The 16744-nt window shown below is 37.8% G+C and overlaps 1 protein-coding gene across 1 annotated transcript; it reads right to left on the minus strand.

Moving 5' to 3' along the window:
* Positions 1 to 7039: 7039 nt before the first annotated feature.
* On the minus strand, positions 7040 to 7783 carry LOC134649730 (mast cell protease 3-like). Its single transcript, XM_063504561.1, has one exon. The coding sequence runs from the start codon at positions 7781 to 7783 to the stop codon at positions 7040 to 7042; it is 744 nt and encodes a 247-aa protein (XP_063360631.1).
* Between the last annotated feature and the right edge of the window lie 8961 nt (positions 7784 to 16744).

Here is a 16744-nt window from a genome sequence, read left to right on the forward strand (position 1 = left end):
CGTACAGCACGCCTCGTACGTCGGGCTACGCCCGACTCTTTTAGTATGAGGGCGCCAAAGGCGCCCGGCTTTGGAACGCGTACAGCGCGCCATGTACGTCGGGCGTCGGGCTACGCCCGACTCTTTTAATATGAAGGCGCCCGGCTTTCGACCGCGTACGTTTTAGTGTGGGGGCGCCTTTTGGACCGAGTCCGTTGCGTCACATAGTACGTTTCAGTGTGTTTCGTCTGACCACAGCTGAGGCGTTTTTTTTGTCCTGCAACATTTTAGGAGATGAACATACTACGGTAGTACTATTAGTTATTCTGTGAATATACTAAGCAACTTTTACTATGGGACCAAACCCGATCTCGTAAAAAAATTGTCTGTTTCATACATTTTGGCTGATCTGGACTTCTATACCTATTCACGTTATAAAATATTGCAGGTCATTAAAAAAAAAACACCATGTATGTAGCGGCCAAACAAATTTCTTTTGCAAAAACCTTCTTAACACGCGGATATAATCCAGAGCGCTTGTAGCTTCGACTAACACGGAAGGGACGCGGCATTCATTGAGCTATTATTACTAACGTACGTACGTACGTACGTAGTACATTATACTTCAATGGCGGCATTCGCACTATTTCCCCTCTGCCTAGGTACAAGATCAACTGATCTAGCGCGGGTAATAAAACTAGTTGCGCTCGGATTTTAAACTAGACCGAGTCCCAGTGAAAGCATATAACTGGAAACCGCCTTTGGAAACATTACCGTTCAAATTCTCGGGCCAAATTAGCACACATACACAATTACGCCTACATTTAAATAAGACGATACGTTTACAGAGCCTGTCTCTATTACACTAACGTACACAGCTAAGTGTAGATGAAATGCATATAATGTCAATAACTACCAATCAGCGACATAAATCCGCTAATAACCTTCTTGCTGTACGTACTGGCCGCTGAGAGTTCACGGTTCATATTTGATTAGAATATGACTTGGACAGGGATAGGTTTATGCCATACATTGAAGAACCAGTCAAATAATTCACGTATAATAATTTAATGCAGTTTAAAAGATAACTAGTTAAAATGTTGTTATGAAATTAAATGACAGACTAACTCAACATAATTAAATATTCATTGTTGTAGACGGTGTAAATGTATTCCGCTATAATAAGTATTTTGTATATTTTATTATCAATCTGTATGGCAGTGCGAAGTCACGTTCAGAGCCCGTACCATGAGTCACTGACAGTGTCAAAACTGACATTTACGCTATCGAGAACGTAATTTACTTTCTATACATCTCGTTTGCACTAATATGCGAGTACGAGCGAGATGTATAGAAAGTAAATTACGTTCTCGACGGCGTTTGTCAGTGCCAAACTGATGGTAGCCGTACCGTCCGTATAGTCTGTCCGTTTTTCTAAGATCAAGTACGCCATAGTAAATGTATGGCGAACTTGATCTTAGAAATCGGACAGGCTATACAGCCTGCTAAATTTACATGGGTACACGAATCGGGTCAAAAACATTTGAACAGGCGGAGTCACAATAAATCCCCACTTTCAGTTCCAATGGAAATATTTTATATGTATATAGCCGGTCAAGCAAGTTTGTCAGTAGAAAAAGGCGCATAATTACTATTTTGTATGGGACCATAACTGTTCGCGCGCTTACATTTTCTAAATTCGCCGCTCTTTTCTACTGACGGAAATGGCTTGAGAGAGAACCTACATATATGTGACAGTAGAGGGTGGATTAAAATGATCAACATTTTGAGATAATGTGTGTATTTGTTAAATTACTTCATTGAAAGCGTCCTAGAAAAAATGTAGCTACATATAGGAGACCGGGTATGATTATTTCACGGGTTATCTCATGAATAGAACATTAGATATCTTGCCAGGCATCCACTCAATTTCACGTCTCTCTAATTGGACAGCTTTTTTCCATAGTTCTCTGTGAATAGCATCTTGTGGGAATCTGAATGGAAAGTAATGTAAAATGACAATATCAAATTTGATTATTAATTTGAAATAACTAGGTGGTTTTTTTATAGCTCCATCTCATGAAATAAAAAAGGAAAATACAAATCTGTAAGAAGGAATTTATTACTAGGTACATTTATAATTATATAGAAAATACCTAAACTAAACATAAGTTAATAAAATAGTCTACTTCATTTGGCATAAAACCATCCCTATTATCCTCGCAATTTAAAAAGTCGTATGTTGTTATGAAAGTCGTATGCAGTTGTTACGTTTTAGCTTAGCACGGTAGTATTGAAAAAAATGTCATGTTTATTCCAAATTTTACTGAAGTTATCTGTTACTACAAGTAAAAAGTGATTCCACTGTCCTTGATATGAACTAAAATAACTTCTGCACGACACATGAAGACATGTTTAATTACAAAAAAACGTAGTTTTTATAAACCAATTTAGCCATCCGTCACTGACTGTCATCTCGGCCGCACTGAAGTTGCCAATCGAACAGTCTGTAAGCACCGCCTACAATCGAATACTTTACGTTGGGTCATAATTGAGCGCACAGAATACTTCCATGGTTTATATGCGTTCACTGCCGAGTCCAGACGCGCGAGTGAACACAGCAGCAGAAAAAATGCCAATTGCTCGGTTTTTTGTTGTAAAAGGAAGTCGGGGAGGTAAGTAATATTTTTTTACATGTCATACGTTTAATTACATTTAAACACAATTATTATGTTTTAGTCTCATGTAATTGCTGGATTTATCGATTTTGCTCGCCCAGTACAAATTGCGGATCGGTCGAGCGACAAATCCGACTTCTCATCTCTCAGAAAACAATAAAATTCTTTGACGAAAATGTGCTAGTGTGCGTGTTGTGACACTTGTGATTCGTCCGTACACAAAAACAGATCGAGGTGTGCAAGATTTGTCTATGTAGGGTGCCATTTTCTATGTATTTGTGTCGTCATTACAGATTGGATTTTGTATAAGTGTGTGAGAAGTGCGACTGTGTGCACGTTCCCCCCCGCGAAAAATGGCAGAATGATTTGAATGTCAAGATATCGCTTGGGCCTATCCCTTCCGACGTGTCGGAAGCCCGTGTTGATCGAAGGCTTGTAGATTCGTAGTTCGAATTACCTCTACCCGATAAATTAATGTTTTATCGGGTGCATGCAAGCAAAGCCGGGTGCAAGAGCTAACAATATGTATATATTTGAAATGTGCTAATTGAGCTTTTTCAAATGATGTACAACACGTCATCATTACTTATTTTTATTTTTTTGGTTCGTGACTTTATGACCTCTAGAGGGCGCCGTGTTCATTTTTTTGTGACGTCATATAGCCTATAACCAGCGGACGATTAATACGATTCGAATGACACATCGTTTGACAAATTATAATGAGTACTTTAGAAGTTATGAGGGAACAGATGAACATACATACATACCGGTCAAAATCATAACCCTCCTTTTGCGTTGCCGTAGTCGGGTAAAAAACTACTTACTAGATCTCGTTCAAACCAATTTTCGGTGGAAGTTTGCATGGTGATGTACATGAAGTTACAGGGGGGGGGACGACGACACAATTTACCACTTTGGAAGTGTCTCTCGCGCAAACTATGTATTCAGTTTAGAAAAAACTGGCCAAGTGCGAGTCGGACTCGCGCACGGAGGGTTCCGCACCATCAACAAAAAATAGAGCAAAACAAGCAAAAAAACGGTCACCCATCCAAGTGACCTCGCCCGACGTTGCTTAACTTCGGTCAAAAATCACGTTTGTTGTATGGGAGCCCCACTTAAATCTTTATTTTATTCTGTTTTTAGTATTTGTTGTTATAGCGGCAACAGAAATACATCTGTGAAAATTTTCGTGAGATACAGCCTGGTGACAGACGGACGGACGGACGGACGGACAGCGGAGTCTTAGTAATAGGGTCCCGTTTTTACCCTTTGGGTACGGAACCCTAAAAAATGATATTAGAAAACTCAATATCATTTTTGAAGACCTATCCATAGTTCCGAGTAGGGCCGAAAGCCCGGAGCCAGGCTCGGTGCGCGCTTCCAACTTCTTAATTCCGAAGGCCGAGCTCCGCGTAGGGCCGTAAGGCATGCTTACTAAATATAAGTTATTTGTATACACATCTCGATTCCATTAGCGCAATTTGGAACCAGGGATGTTGCGAACATCCGCATCCGTAACCGCGGAACTTCCGCATTATTTTCAACATCCGCATCTGCATCCGCATCCGCATAAAATCGATGCGAAGCTTATGCGGATGCGGATGTCGAACAAGTCGGTAGGTACAGGAACGTCTTAGCATCGGCGTAAGTGCTAGACTGCTAGGTAATTTAGTCATTAGCCAAAAAAACCTATTAGAAATGAGCAGTCAAGCGTGAGTGGGACTTAATGTACGGAACCCTTGGAACGCGAGTCCGATTCGCACTTGGCCGGGTTTTTGAAATAAAAATTACTAAAATGTAATATTTGACGTTTTTTATGTACCTATCTTGACATCCGCATCCGCATCCGCATCCGCATCCGCATCCGCATCCGCATCCGCATCCGCGGATGTGAGCCTTTAAAAATCCGCATCCGCATCCGCATCCGCGGAGGTCAAAAAATCGGCATCCGCAACATCCCTGTTTGGAACATAGGTATTGGCGGCTTTTAAAACATGTGTATAAACTTTAAGTAGTGTAATGTAATATGTACTATATTATGTTTTTTTATGATCGGCGGTCAAAACCTTCCTTTTAATATCCGATTCAATAATAATATTTGGTTTCATGGGATTTGCTTTTCTTAACATATTTTGAAAATTCGTACTTTCTCAAAATTAGACACATGTTGCATATATATTATTACTCGTCTTTCAAAGCTCTACATTTTGATACCCTACTCGATAAGTTTGCAAGATATTTTTTTCTTAAGGTTGCGTAATATGGCGTATTAAGACCGCCATATTGATTTTGTAATGACGTCACATAGCCTATGTCACCCGGGATGACGTAAGGATTCTAATGATATATCATACATCTAAATCGGTTAAGGCATTCTGAAGTTATCGTGGAATAAAGACACACATACATATATACATACAAACATGAACGCTGAAAACAATACACTCTTTTTTTTTGGGCAGTCGTGTAATTATTCAACTATAGTCCGTCAACCAAATCTTGTCAGTAGCAATGTAAAGCAAACTAAAGTAGGGCAACACTCAAAGAGCAGTATTGCGCTAAGAAAAGCAGCAATGTACATCGAACCAACAGATTTTTTTTTCTGCTGAGCGCGCCCTTTGTACGTCAATTCAAATTGTCACTCGCGGTTTATTGAAAAAAATTGAAACATGGACGGACAATTTAAAAGCGATGTTAAAACAATGTTAATCAAAATGATGAACAAATTTGAAGATATCAAAAACAACTGCTTATATTCTCTTTGTTCCCTATCTATGTCTTCTAAGTTTACAAAAATAAAATCATATCAAAATGCAGATAATTAGATAGTGCATATATTTGTTATTTACAATATAATATGCCACTTGTTAATGTAAATTAGTGTACTGTTCTGGATGAATATGACATACCTGTATAATTTTTTTGATTGGTATATATTGTACAATATACATATTAAAAATGAAACAACTGATATTTGGGTGTTTATTTAATTTAAAGGTAAATAAGATAAGGGTCACTTTTCGACTTGGTTGCGTTGTACACGTACATAAACCGCCATAGGTATTGTCTGAAAAGATACTACCTACTACGAACGCCTTATATTGGGCAAGATTTAATCCTGCAACAAACATGTATGGATTAGGTAGATATTGCGAAAGAACGGCGATATAATCAAGGCTCTTAATACTGTTTAAAAGGTTTACCTTTGTAAATAGTCACAACTGCTGAAAATATTAGACATGTGGGCCTATGGACGGTTTCCAGGACACAATTTATGGTCTTGTTGGATAGATTTAGGCATACGTTTTAATTTTATTTATGCCTTTTAACCCTAAAACAAAAAACTGAACATAATCTTAAAAGTTCGAAAGAATTCTTCCAATACTTGTCATAACCTCAATTTTTAGTAATGTTTACCATCAACGCCAACGAGCATGATTGTACATTGTAGGCCCCTTAGCTTCGCTTATTCTTATTTAATGTATTAGTATTTAATGGTGACAGCAGAAATATCTCTTGAAACAGAAACGATTCAGAATGAAAACCAAATGAAAACAAATAAGGTGACGGCTGTCATTCACGATCCACATTCCACAGATAAAACACAGATGACACGCGTTTTGGAATTATTTGAACACAGTGTTGCTAACCCGCGATTTTTCAAATTTGCCGCCTTTTACTACTGACAAGATTTGGTTGACGGACTTTATATATCAGTTTTCGAAGAATACAAAATTTAAGTTTTTGTTTTTTTTTTGTTTGGTGACTTTGGCACAGGACAAAACGTATGAATTGTTAAAACTGCCGGGCCGTTAAGCTTAATCATCATCTTCCTCGCGTTGTCCCGGCATTTCGCCACGGCTCATGGGAGCCTGGGATCCGCTTGGCAACTAATCCCAGGAATTGGCGTGGGCACTAGTTTTTACGAAAGCGACTGCCATCTGACCTTCCAACCCAGAGGGGAAACTAGGCCATATTGGGATTAGTCCGGTTTCCTCACGATGTTTTCCTTCACCAAGAAGCGACTGATAAATATCAAATTTTAAATATAAATTTTATTAAATATAAAATATTTTGTATATAAGTTTCGAAAAACTCATTGGCACGAGCCGGAGTTTGAACCCGCGACCAGCGCTTCATGGGTCATCAAGTTTAATAAGGGCGTTAAATATAAATTAGTTTTGATTTGATAGAAACAATGAGATACTCGTAAGCACTGGAGAGAATCGAAAACAGAAGACTAGGGGAAATCTGTAGTCTACTATAGCTTCTCTACTTAAAATTGGTTTTTCGCAACGTAAAAATGTAAAAAAAACCGGGATTAATAAAACACTGTACCTACGGGATTACGTCATTGGGGGAATTTTATAATTATCATTTATTTAACCGTCATTAAAGCGTGTAGTGTTTTGAATCCATTCTAAATATAGGCTTACAGGGGTATAATGTGTAATAGGAGAGTCAAAGTCCATGCTTCTAGCTACTCCTATGACTCGCCCCTCATACACCAGTGGCCCTCCGGAGTCCCCCGGGCGAGCCTGTTGCTTCCTGTTTGAACACTTCGGCGCTACACATAACACCTCATAGGCACAAGGGACCACAATACCCTCGCCAATTTGAAGAGGAATGAATTCTGTTTCTCTTTTTTCTTTCGAAGTCGCCCGATATTGCCGTCCAAAATGTCCAAAACCCGCGTATTTAACATGAAGACCGAAGAAAGTTTTATAATCGAGCGCCAGCAGTGTAGGAAGGTTCTTTATGGGTATTTTTTCCGTGAAAATTAGCGCTATATCATTTAACTGACGTAATTCAAGGTAGGAAGGGTGAGCGTATATTTTGATCGCACTTGAGTACAACGTGGTCTCGTTTGCCGGCTTTGTAAAATCTCCATATCTGATGACAATAGGTAGTATTTGAAAGCAGTGGGCTGCTGTGAGGACCCAGTCTTCCGCTATAAGGCTGCCGGTACAAAACCTGACCGGAGGGTCCTTCCCTTGCAGAAGCACAGCGAACGGGAACTCGTTATGAGTGTCGTTCCGTCCTTTATACACCCTCAAGTCTCCACGGCTAGGAGCCTTATTCGCACTTAACTGTACAAGTATTGCCAGAATCAGTAAGAAGTGCATTTTTTAAGAAATGTAAATTTAGCTATATTTTTATTTGACGATTATAAAGTGAATGCGATTATATTCTAAACGAAGCAATAAACAGAACGCTATACCAATTTTATTTGATTCCTTTTTATGGCCTTACAAAATCAAAGCCAATTACTATAAACCAATAAAGATAAAGATTGAATGATTATTTTGAAACCATGAACATTTCTTCAAAGAACCGTAATTGGCTTTGATTATGCAAGGCCATAAAACAAATGTAATAAAATTGCTATAGCGTTCTATTTATTGCTTCCTTTTGAAATTTCGTTAAGAATATAATCGCATTCACCGTACAATCATCGAAACAACAATATAGTTAAATTAAAAAATGTACTTCTTACTGATTCTGGCAATGCTTGTACAATTAAGTGCGAATAAGGCTCCTAGCCGTGGAGACTTGAGGGTGTATAAAGGACGGAACGACACTCATAACGAGTTCCCGTTCGCTGTGGTTCTGCAAAGGAAGGACCCTCCGGTCAGGTTTTGTACCGGCAGCCTTATAGCGGAAGACTGGGTCCTCACAGCAGCCCACTGCGTACCAAGGTCTATGTTACCAGGACATATGGTCATCAGATATGGAGATTTTACAAAGCCGGCAAATGAAACCACGTTGTATTCAAACGTGATCAAAATATATCCTCACCCTAATTTCGTTCATCATGTATATGCCCACAAAATGTTTAATGACATAGCACTAATTTTCACTGAAAAAATACTCAGAAAGAATCTTGCAAGACTGCTGGCGCTTGATTATAAAACTTTCTTCGGGCGTGTTAAATACGTGGGTTTTGGACATGTTACTAAGCATATTTTTGCGACTTCGAAAGAAAATAGAGAATTACAATTAATTCCTCTTCAAATTGGTGAGGGCATTGTGGTCCGTTGTTCAAAAGAAATGACTCCCAGTGTGATATGTGTAGCGCCGAAGTGTTCGAACAAGAAGCAGCAGATGCGCCCGGGGGACTCCGGAGGGCCGCTAGTGTATGACGGGCGAGTCATAGGAGTAGCTAGCGGCTTTATATTTGAGTATCCTACTTATTCAGATTATACCCATGTGAGCCCATATTTAGAATGGATTCAAAACACCATACGCTTTAAAACTGAATAAATGATCCGCTCCAAAACTTATTACCAATAATGTAATAATAATAAATAATAAGGTCCCAGCAGGCGTTCTACATGACATTAAAACTCTCCAAAGGCTATCTACCTACGTGTTGGATCTATATGCCTACGCAAGCCTTTCAAAAGACCAGGATTTATAGACCCGTGAAATCCAAAAAAAATGTTATAAATAATAATAATAATAAGCCTGACATTGTGATAATAGATCGATCGCATCGCCGGGCCGTGCTCGTTGACATCACCATCCCCCATGATGAGAATCTCGTGAAAGCCGAGAAGGACAAGTCCAGTAAGTACCTAGACTTGGCACACGAGATAACCGCCATGTGGGATGTTGATTCGACGATCATTGTTCCTATAGTCGTGTCAGTGAACGGTCTCATAGCGAAGAGTCTCGACCAACACCTAGAGAGACTCTCGCTGGGTGGTTGGATCAAGGGTCAGATGCAGAAGGCGGTAATTTTGGACACGGCGCGTATAGTCCGCCGGTACCTCTCTCTGCAGCCCTGACCACCGGCAGCTTGGGCCTTGCCCCGCTGCTGGCGGCACCCTAGGTTAGGTTTTTTATAATATGTTTATATGTATTCTGTATTGTTTTTGTAAGTGTTTTTGTATTTTATTTTTAAGTATATCCATATTATAAAATAACCTAGCCTAAGAGTTGAAATAAATAAAGAGAATAATAATAAAATAATTTATTTCAGGCAAAGCCCATAAAAGTGTTAGTATATTTACAATTAAAGCATAACTTAAGACCTAATATAATACCTAATAAAATACGTTTATTCAAAACGAATGATTTTCTAAATTTTAACATTAGTAGGTATATTAGCGAAACACAAATTTTAAGTTAAGACGGTCTTCTTAGGTCTATAGAAGAGTAGAAGACCTTAATAATACATTCTGTTTCTTGGCATATGGCAGGTATACCAAGTACCTAACCAAACTGGTTATACCATAATGTTAAATCAGCCTTGATATATACGTAAAATTGGTTTTTGTTATCAAATGTTATATTTTTTTAATACAACTGGAAAACCACTTATTACTTGAGATTGTGGTCAAATGCTTACCTTTTGCCGATAAAAAAAACTATAGTTTGTCAAAGGACTGTCTCATTTCAAACATAGACAGAAATAGTCGTACTATCTTTGTCTTACAATAATACTAGCAAGCACCCAAAAGAAAAGAATGAGTATAGTTTTTTTTGTTCTTATTTACTGACTAATTTGGTTTGACCAACTATATAATATTTTTTCTTTTGAAACTTCGTCCAGAATACACTTTGATTTGTGTAAAAATAACAACACCCTGGATGATGTCTATCCATTTATTTTCTTGTCTTGTTCCAATTCACAATGATCTCGTCTTATAACCACCGTTCGCTAGCACGGCTCAACAACCCAAGAGACCCGTCCGCCAAGTGTTATGTTATGTAATAAAAATTCCTTCTTGCATAACAACAATATATTTCTTGATCACAATATTCCGTTACAGTTTAATCTCCAATCCTCACTTCACAATCGTCCTCCCGTCACCTCTGCCCGTAACCGAATGCCCGTTAACCGCCATGCCAGTCCTTTTATTCTTTCTTCAAACTACCTACTCTTTACAAAGGTCAACTATCAATAACGTTACTTTTACACTTATACTAAATTATAGATTGCCAATGATTATTCAACTCTTTATTTCATTAAATATGCTTCAAATAATTAGTAATTTTAATGAATCTTACATTTGTGTCACATTCATTGCATTAAATGTACCAATTAATTAATTGCTTATAAATGATTCTCTAACCTACTTATTTTGAGAATACTGCGCGCTCAGCATGGTTCCATTTTTATCGCCTGTCACTATGCCTGCCACTTTCGCACTTACGTACTTGTTAGAACGTGACAGGCATGGTGACAAGCGATAAAAATGCGACCATGCAACCGCCGCTGGTAAAAGCGAGTGTTTCTCACAGCCGCGGAGGCCTCAGGGTGTATCAGGGTGTGTTACTGGATCAAAAGTGCTTTGCACGTTGAATGAACAATTGATATACGTTTGGCTTTTACGCCAAAGAGCCGTAGCTTTTTTATTGTTTCTATTTCATCTAACTTAAAAACATCAGAAATTTAAAACTGAAACCTTGGAAAAGAAATTTTTATCATAATCTTTATCTTTATTGGTTTATAGTAATTGCATGGCTTTGATTATGTGAGGCCATAAAAACGAATCAAATAAAATTATTATAGCGTTCTATTTATTGCTTCCTTTTGAAATTTCGTTTACAATATAATCGCATTCACTTTATAATCGTCGAAATAAAAATATAGTTAAATTTACATTTCTTAAAAAATGTACTTCTTACTAATTCTGGCAATGTTTGTACAGTTCAGTGCGAATAAGGCTCCCAGCCGTGGAGACTTGAGGGTGTATAAAGGACGGAATGACACTCATAACGAGTTCCCGTTCGCTGTGGTCCTGCAAAGGAAGGACCCTCCGGTCAGGTTTTGTACCGGCAGCCTTATAACGGAAGACTGGGTCCTCACAGCAGCCCACTGCGTACCAAGGTCCATGTTACCAGGACATATGGTCATCAGATATGGAGATTTTACAAAGCCGGCAAAGGAAACCACGTTGTACTTAGACGTGATCAAAATATATGCTCACCCTAACCACGTTGAACAATTAATTTAGAATGATATAGCGCTAATTTACACTAAAAAAAATGCTAATAGAAAGAGCCTCGCAAAACTGTTGGCACTCGATTATAAAACTTTCTTTGGACTTCATGTAAAATACGCGGGTTTTGGACATCTTGGACAGCATTATGATGCGACTTCGAAAGAAAAGAGAGAATCAGAATTCATTCCTCTTCAAATTGGCGAGGGTATTGTGGTCCATTGTGCAAAAGCATTCTATGTAGACGTGTTATGTGTAGCGCCAAAGTGTTCGAACAGGTAGCAGCAGGTTCGCCCGGGGGACTCCGGAGGGCCGCTGGTGTATGACGGGCGAGTCATCGGAGTAGGTAGGAGTGCTGCATTTGAAGATCCCACTTCACATTACTCTGTAAGCCCATATTTTGAATGGATCCAAAACACGATACGCTCTAATGAAAACTAAATAAAATTATGATTTTAAAGTTTGCACCAAAACTTATTCCCAATAATGTGTAGTATATCCGAATTTAGTATGTTAGTAAAAAAACAAATTTTAAGGTAAGGGGGTCTTCTTAGGTCTTGTTTCTTCAATTGTCTTAAATTGGTATATCATTAATACATTTCTGTTTCTTTAATATAAGTTTCTTGGCATATTATGGCAGAGAGACCAAGTAACCAAACTGGTAACACTACGAGTTTACATTTTAAATTGGCCATTCTTATAAGAAAACTGATAATTGAAAAAAAAAAGATGTTGAAATATTTGATTGCATAGGTAGCAAATGACCATTAAATTTTTAACATAAAATATACATAAAATTGTTATCAAATGCTATAAAAAAATTGAATAAAATTGCAAAACTATAATATTTTTTCTTTTTTAGGGTCCCGTACCTCAAAAGGAAAAACGGAACACTTATAGGATCACTCGTGCGTCTGCCTGTCTGCCCGTCTGTCACAGCCAATTTTCTCGGAAACTACTGGGCCAATTAAGTTGAAATTTGGTACACATATATAAATTAGTGACCCAAAGACGGACATGTAACGGAAACAAATGAATTTTAAGCATGGGGGCCACTTTTGGGGGGTAAATTAGTAAGTAAAAAAATAAAGGTTTTTAAACTGTATCGTGTTATATTTATACATAGTCACCTGCAATAATATCTAACACGACACGAAATATAAGTGAGTTCGACTAAGATCGGACATCGGGTAAGATCGTATGATTCAAATTTCCGCCTATTGTGGGGATATTTATTAATGCTGGCAAGGTGATGCGATGCGCCAATTTGTTCCGCACCCCTCTTCAGTCCGCACTTGTTGCTGTGACAGACCAGACGCGTGCATTGTGCCGTTAAGTAAAAAAGTACAAAAAATGAGTTTTTATTTCGCATCCGGATATACCCTCCGCTAGTTTTATTGGAATAACTGGTAAGTTTGAGCATTATTTGTTTCTTTTATAAATTGTATGTTATTTTTATTAAATTTGTGACAAATCTGTATATTTGGAATTTTGATACGATGCCTGTAGGCCGAGATCCGGTCTTACTCGAAGTGGTCAAAGATCGGATGCAATTCATCCGATCTTATTTTCTCAGGGATACTCAAACTTTAATACGTGTCACCACGATGCTTGATTAAATTTCTCTAACAGACGTATATATAATGGTGTTTTTTTTTACATAACCGCAAATTTAAATGAGAAGTAGGTTTAAGTGCTATGAAACGAATTTTAAACATAGTTAATTAATTATACAACTGCCTACGATATGAGTGTATTGATTTCAACGTTCAGGGTTGCATGTATGTATGAGAGTTTCTTCATTTTAAATTTTCTTAATCTATCTAAGATTTGGTCGTATTAATTCCTCCATTTTCATATTATTTTATCCATATGTCCTCTTTCATCACGTTCTTTCAACCTACCGCGCTTATGGTGTCAATGAACCCACGTGGTTCATTGACCCCACATGGGTTCATTGACCCCACATCTAAAAGTTTGACAACCATAATTTCTTGCATATTGAGCGCATGGTGTAAGATCGGACGGAAAAAATGTAAAAAAATAAAAATCGGGTCGGATATGATAGCCCGAGTTACTGCTAGGCCAATTCTTCTATGTATTAGTCAGCGGATAAAACCGGTTATTTTGCAGTAGTAAACTCTATGGTACGGGCAATAGGGCCGAAGTTATATGCCCGTCCGTTCTTACACCACCAGGCAAAAAAATAATGCTGTAAATTTATTTTGTTTCCTATATTTAAACAGTCATTAAACGCTTACTATGACGTCTAGAAAGATAATAAAATTCAATCATATAGAGAATTTCATTATTATCAATTCTGTACTTGAATCATGTCCGTAAGGGTACGGACGGGTAGGGTGGATAGGGATCCACAAGCTGAGAAAAAAAAACTCCAACATCATCTCAACCCACCTAAAAACGTCCGAAACTTACCCGAACTCACCTTATTTGACTTTAACTTATTGGTAGTTCATAGAGCATGACATACCTATATATTTGCGCGCGTCGAATAAGGTATTATAGCAGATGACTGAGATGACGATGCCATTGCTGGTTGCCTCTTATAAGTCAATGAGAAAATACACGTATTTCATCAATGATTGTAATTTGTTTTTATGGGAATTTCGGACACAGGTAACATTTATAGGTTTAGGGAGATTGGTTTTTGTGATACGAATAAAAATAGCAATGTTATGATTGGTTTTTTTAATATTATTTACACGCCGATTTCATTTCTCCGTTCGTATCTTGCAATTCAGATATAAGTACCCACCTACAATCTACATAGCTAGTGTTTCTTTTTATATTGGAGATGTTTGTCATATTTATTCTGCATTTCCTGATACAATTAAGCGTAAGTGGTACCCACAGTCGTGGGAGCCTGAAGGTGTACCAAGGAGAGAATGACACGCGCAAAGAGTTTCCATTTATCGTAATAGTTAAATCTTCTACTTCGCGTTGCAGCGGTAGCGTAATTGAGGAACACTGGGTACTCACAGCAGCTCACTGCGTTTATTCTGACATGAAACAGAAGCAAACAAATTCTCCTAAAATATATATACATCCCAATTATAAATTAGACCCAGCCCTGAATGATATCGCACTAATTTTTATGGGCACAACACCCAGGGCGACACACGCGAAACTGTTGGCGCTAGATAGCAAAACTCTCTTCGGACTGCCTGTGAAATACGCTGGATATGGTATGACAAGGAAGACTTTTCAGATTAATTTACTTAGGCAAAGTGAGGGCCAGAGCCCTTATCTAGTCGGCAACGGTATTATTGTAAGTTAAGGCGGTCTTCTTAGGTCTTGTGTCTTCGATTTTCTTATAAATTGGTATATCATTGATACATTTCTGTTTCTTTAATATACGTTTCTTGGCATATTATGGCAGAGAGACCAAGTACCGTAAAACGAGGTGACTTTAGGAAATTTTGGGGATACTTTGATAGTTTTAAAACTGCCACTAAATTATCATTATTCATTATTTTCTCGAACTGTTCGTGTAACAAGTTAGATTATTATACATACTTGTTTACCTACTACTAAAAAATCCGAATAAAAATATGTAACGGCTGAAAAACTGAAATATCGAAGTCGCCCCTGCATTTGAAAGTCACCCCGGTTTACGGTAACCAAACTGGTAACACTACGAGTTTACATTTTAAATTGGCCATTCTTATAAGAAAACTGATAATTGAAAAAAAAGATGCTGAAATATTTGATTGCATAGGTAGCAAATGACCATTAAATTTTTAACATAAAATATTCATAAAATTGTTATCAAATGCTATAAAAAAATTGAATACAACTGCAAAACTATACTATTTTTTCTTTTTTAGGGTTCCGTACTTCAAAAGGAAAAACGGAACACTTATAGGATCACTCGTGCGTCTGCCTGTCTGTCCGTCTGTCACAGCCAATTTTCTCGGAAACTACTGGGCCAATTAAGTTGAAATTTGGTACACATATATAAATTAGTGACCCAAAGACGGACATGTCTTCTTCTTCTTCCTCGCGTTGCCCCGGCATTTTGGCCACGGCTCATGGGAGCCTGGGGTCCGCTTGGCAACTAATCCCAGTAATTGGCGTGGGCACTAGTTTTTACGAAAGCGACTGCCATCTGACCTTCCAACCCAGAGGGTAAACTAGGCCCGTATTGGGATTAGTCCGGTTTCCTCACGATGTTTTCCTTGAGACGATGTTTTCAAAGACGGACATGTAACGTAAACAAATGAATTTTAAACATGGGGGCCACTTTTGGGGGGTAAATGAGAAAGTTAAAAATAAAGGTTTTTAAACTGTATCGTGTTATATTTATACATAGTCACCTGCAATAATATCTAACACGACACGAAATATATTTGACTTTAACTTATTGGTAGTTCATAGAGCATGACATACATACCTATATATTTGCGCGCGTCGAATAAGGTATTATTGCAGATGACTGAGATGACTATGCCATTGCTGGTTGCCTCTTATAAGTGAATGAGAAAATACACGTATTTCATCAATAATTGTAATTTGTTTTTATGGGAATTTCGGACACAGGTAACATTTATAGGTTTAGGGAGATTGGTTTTTGTGATACGAATAAAAATAGCAATGTTATGATTGGTTTTTTTAATATTATTTACACACCGATTTCATTTCTCCGTTCGTATCTTGCCTTTCAGATATAAGTACTAGTGATGGGTAGGACATCAATTTAAAATGAGTTTGTATGAGTACCTCATTTTATAAAATGAGGTGTTACAATGTCTTACTTCAAATGAGGTGAGGTACTAGCATATTTTCAGCGTCGACTATTCCATTAATTCCAACGGCGACAAAATATTTAATGTATATACATATTCATCACTTCCTTAAAAAATAAATAAATAGTAACATTTAATTGGAGTGCAATTCTGGAGGTTAAGAATAGAACTTTTAGGAGAAAGATAATTTTAGAATCAAGTAAAATGAATAGAGGAGTGAAGTAAGACATTTTTGCGGTACGAAGTACTGCGACAAATTGACAAAATGAGTGGTACAAATGAGGTGCCTCATGAGTGAGCGACTCAACACTAATAAGTACCCACCTACAATCTACAAAGCTAGTGTTTCTTTTTATATTGGAGATGTTTG

The sequence above is a fragment of the Cydia amplana genome, chromosome 7 (assembly GCF_948474715.1).
Source record: "Cydia amplana chromosome 7, ilCydAmpl1.1, whole genome shotgun sequence".
Classification (NCBI taxonomy): Eukaryota; Metazoa; Arthropoda; class Insecta; order Lepidoptera; family Tortricidae; genus Cydia; species Cydia amplana.

Coding starts and splice junctions, on each gene's coding strand:
- LOC134649730 (XM_063504561.1), bottom strand. CDS start 7,783: ATGCACTTCTTACTGATTCTGGCAATACTTGTACAGTTAAGTGCGAAT.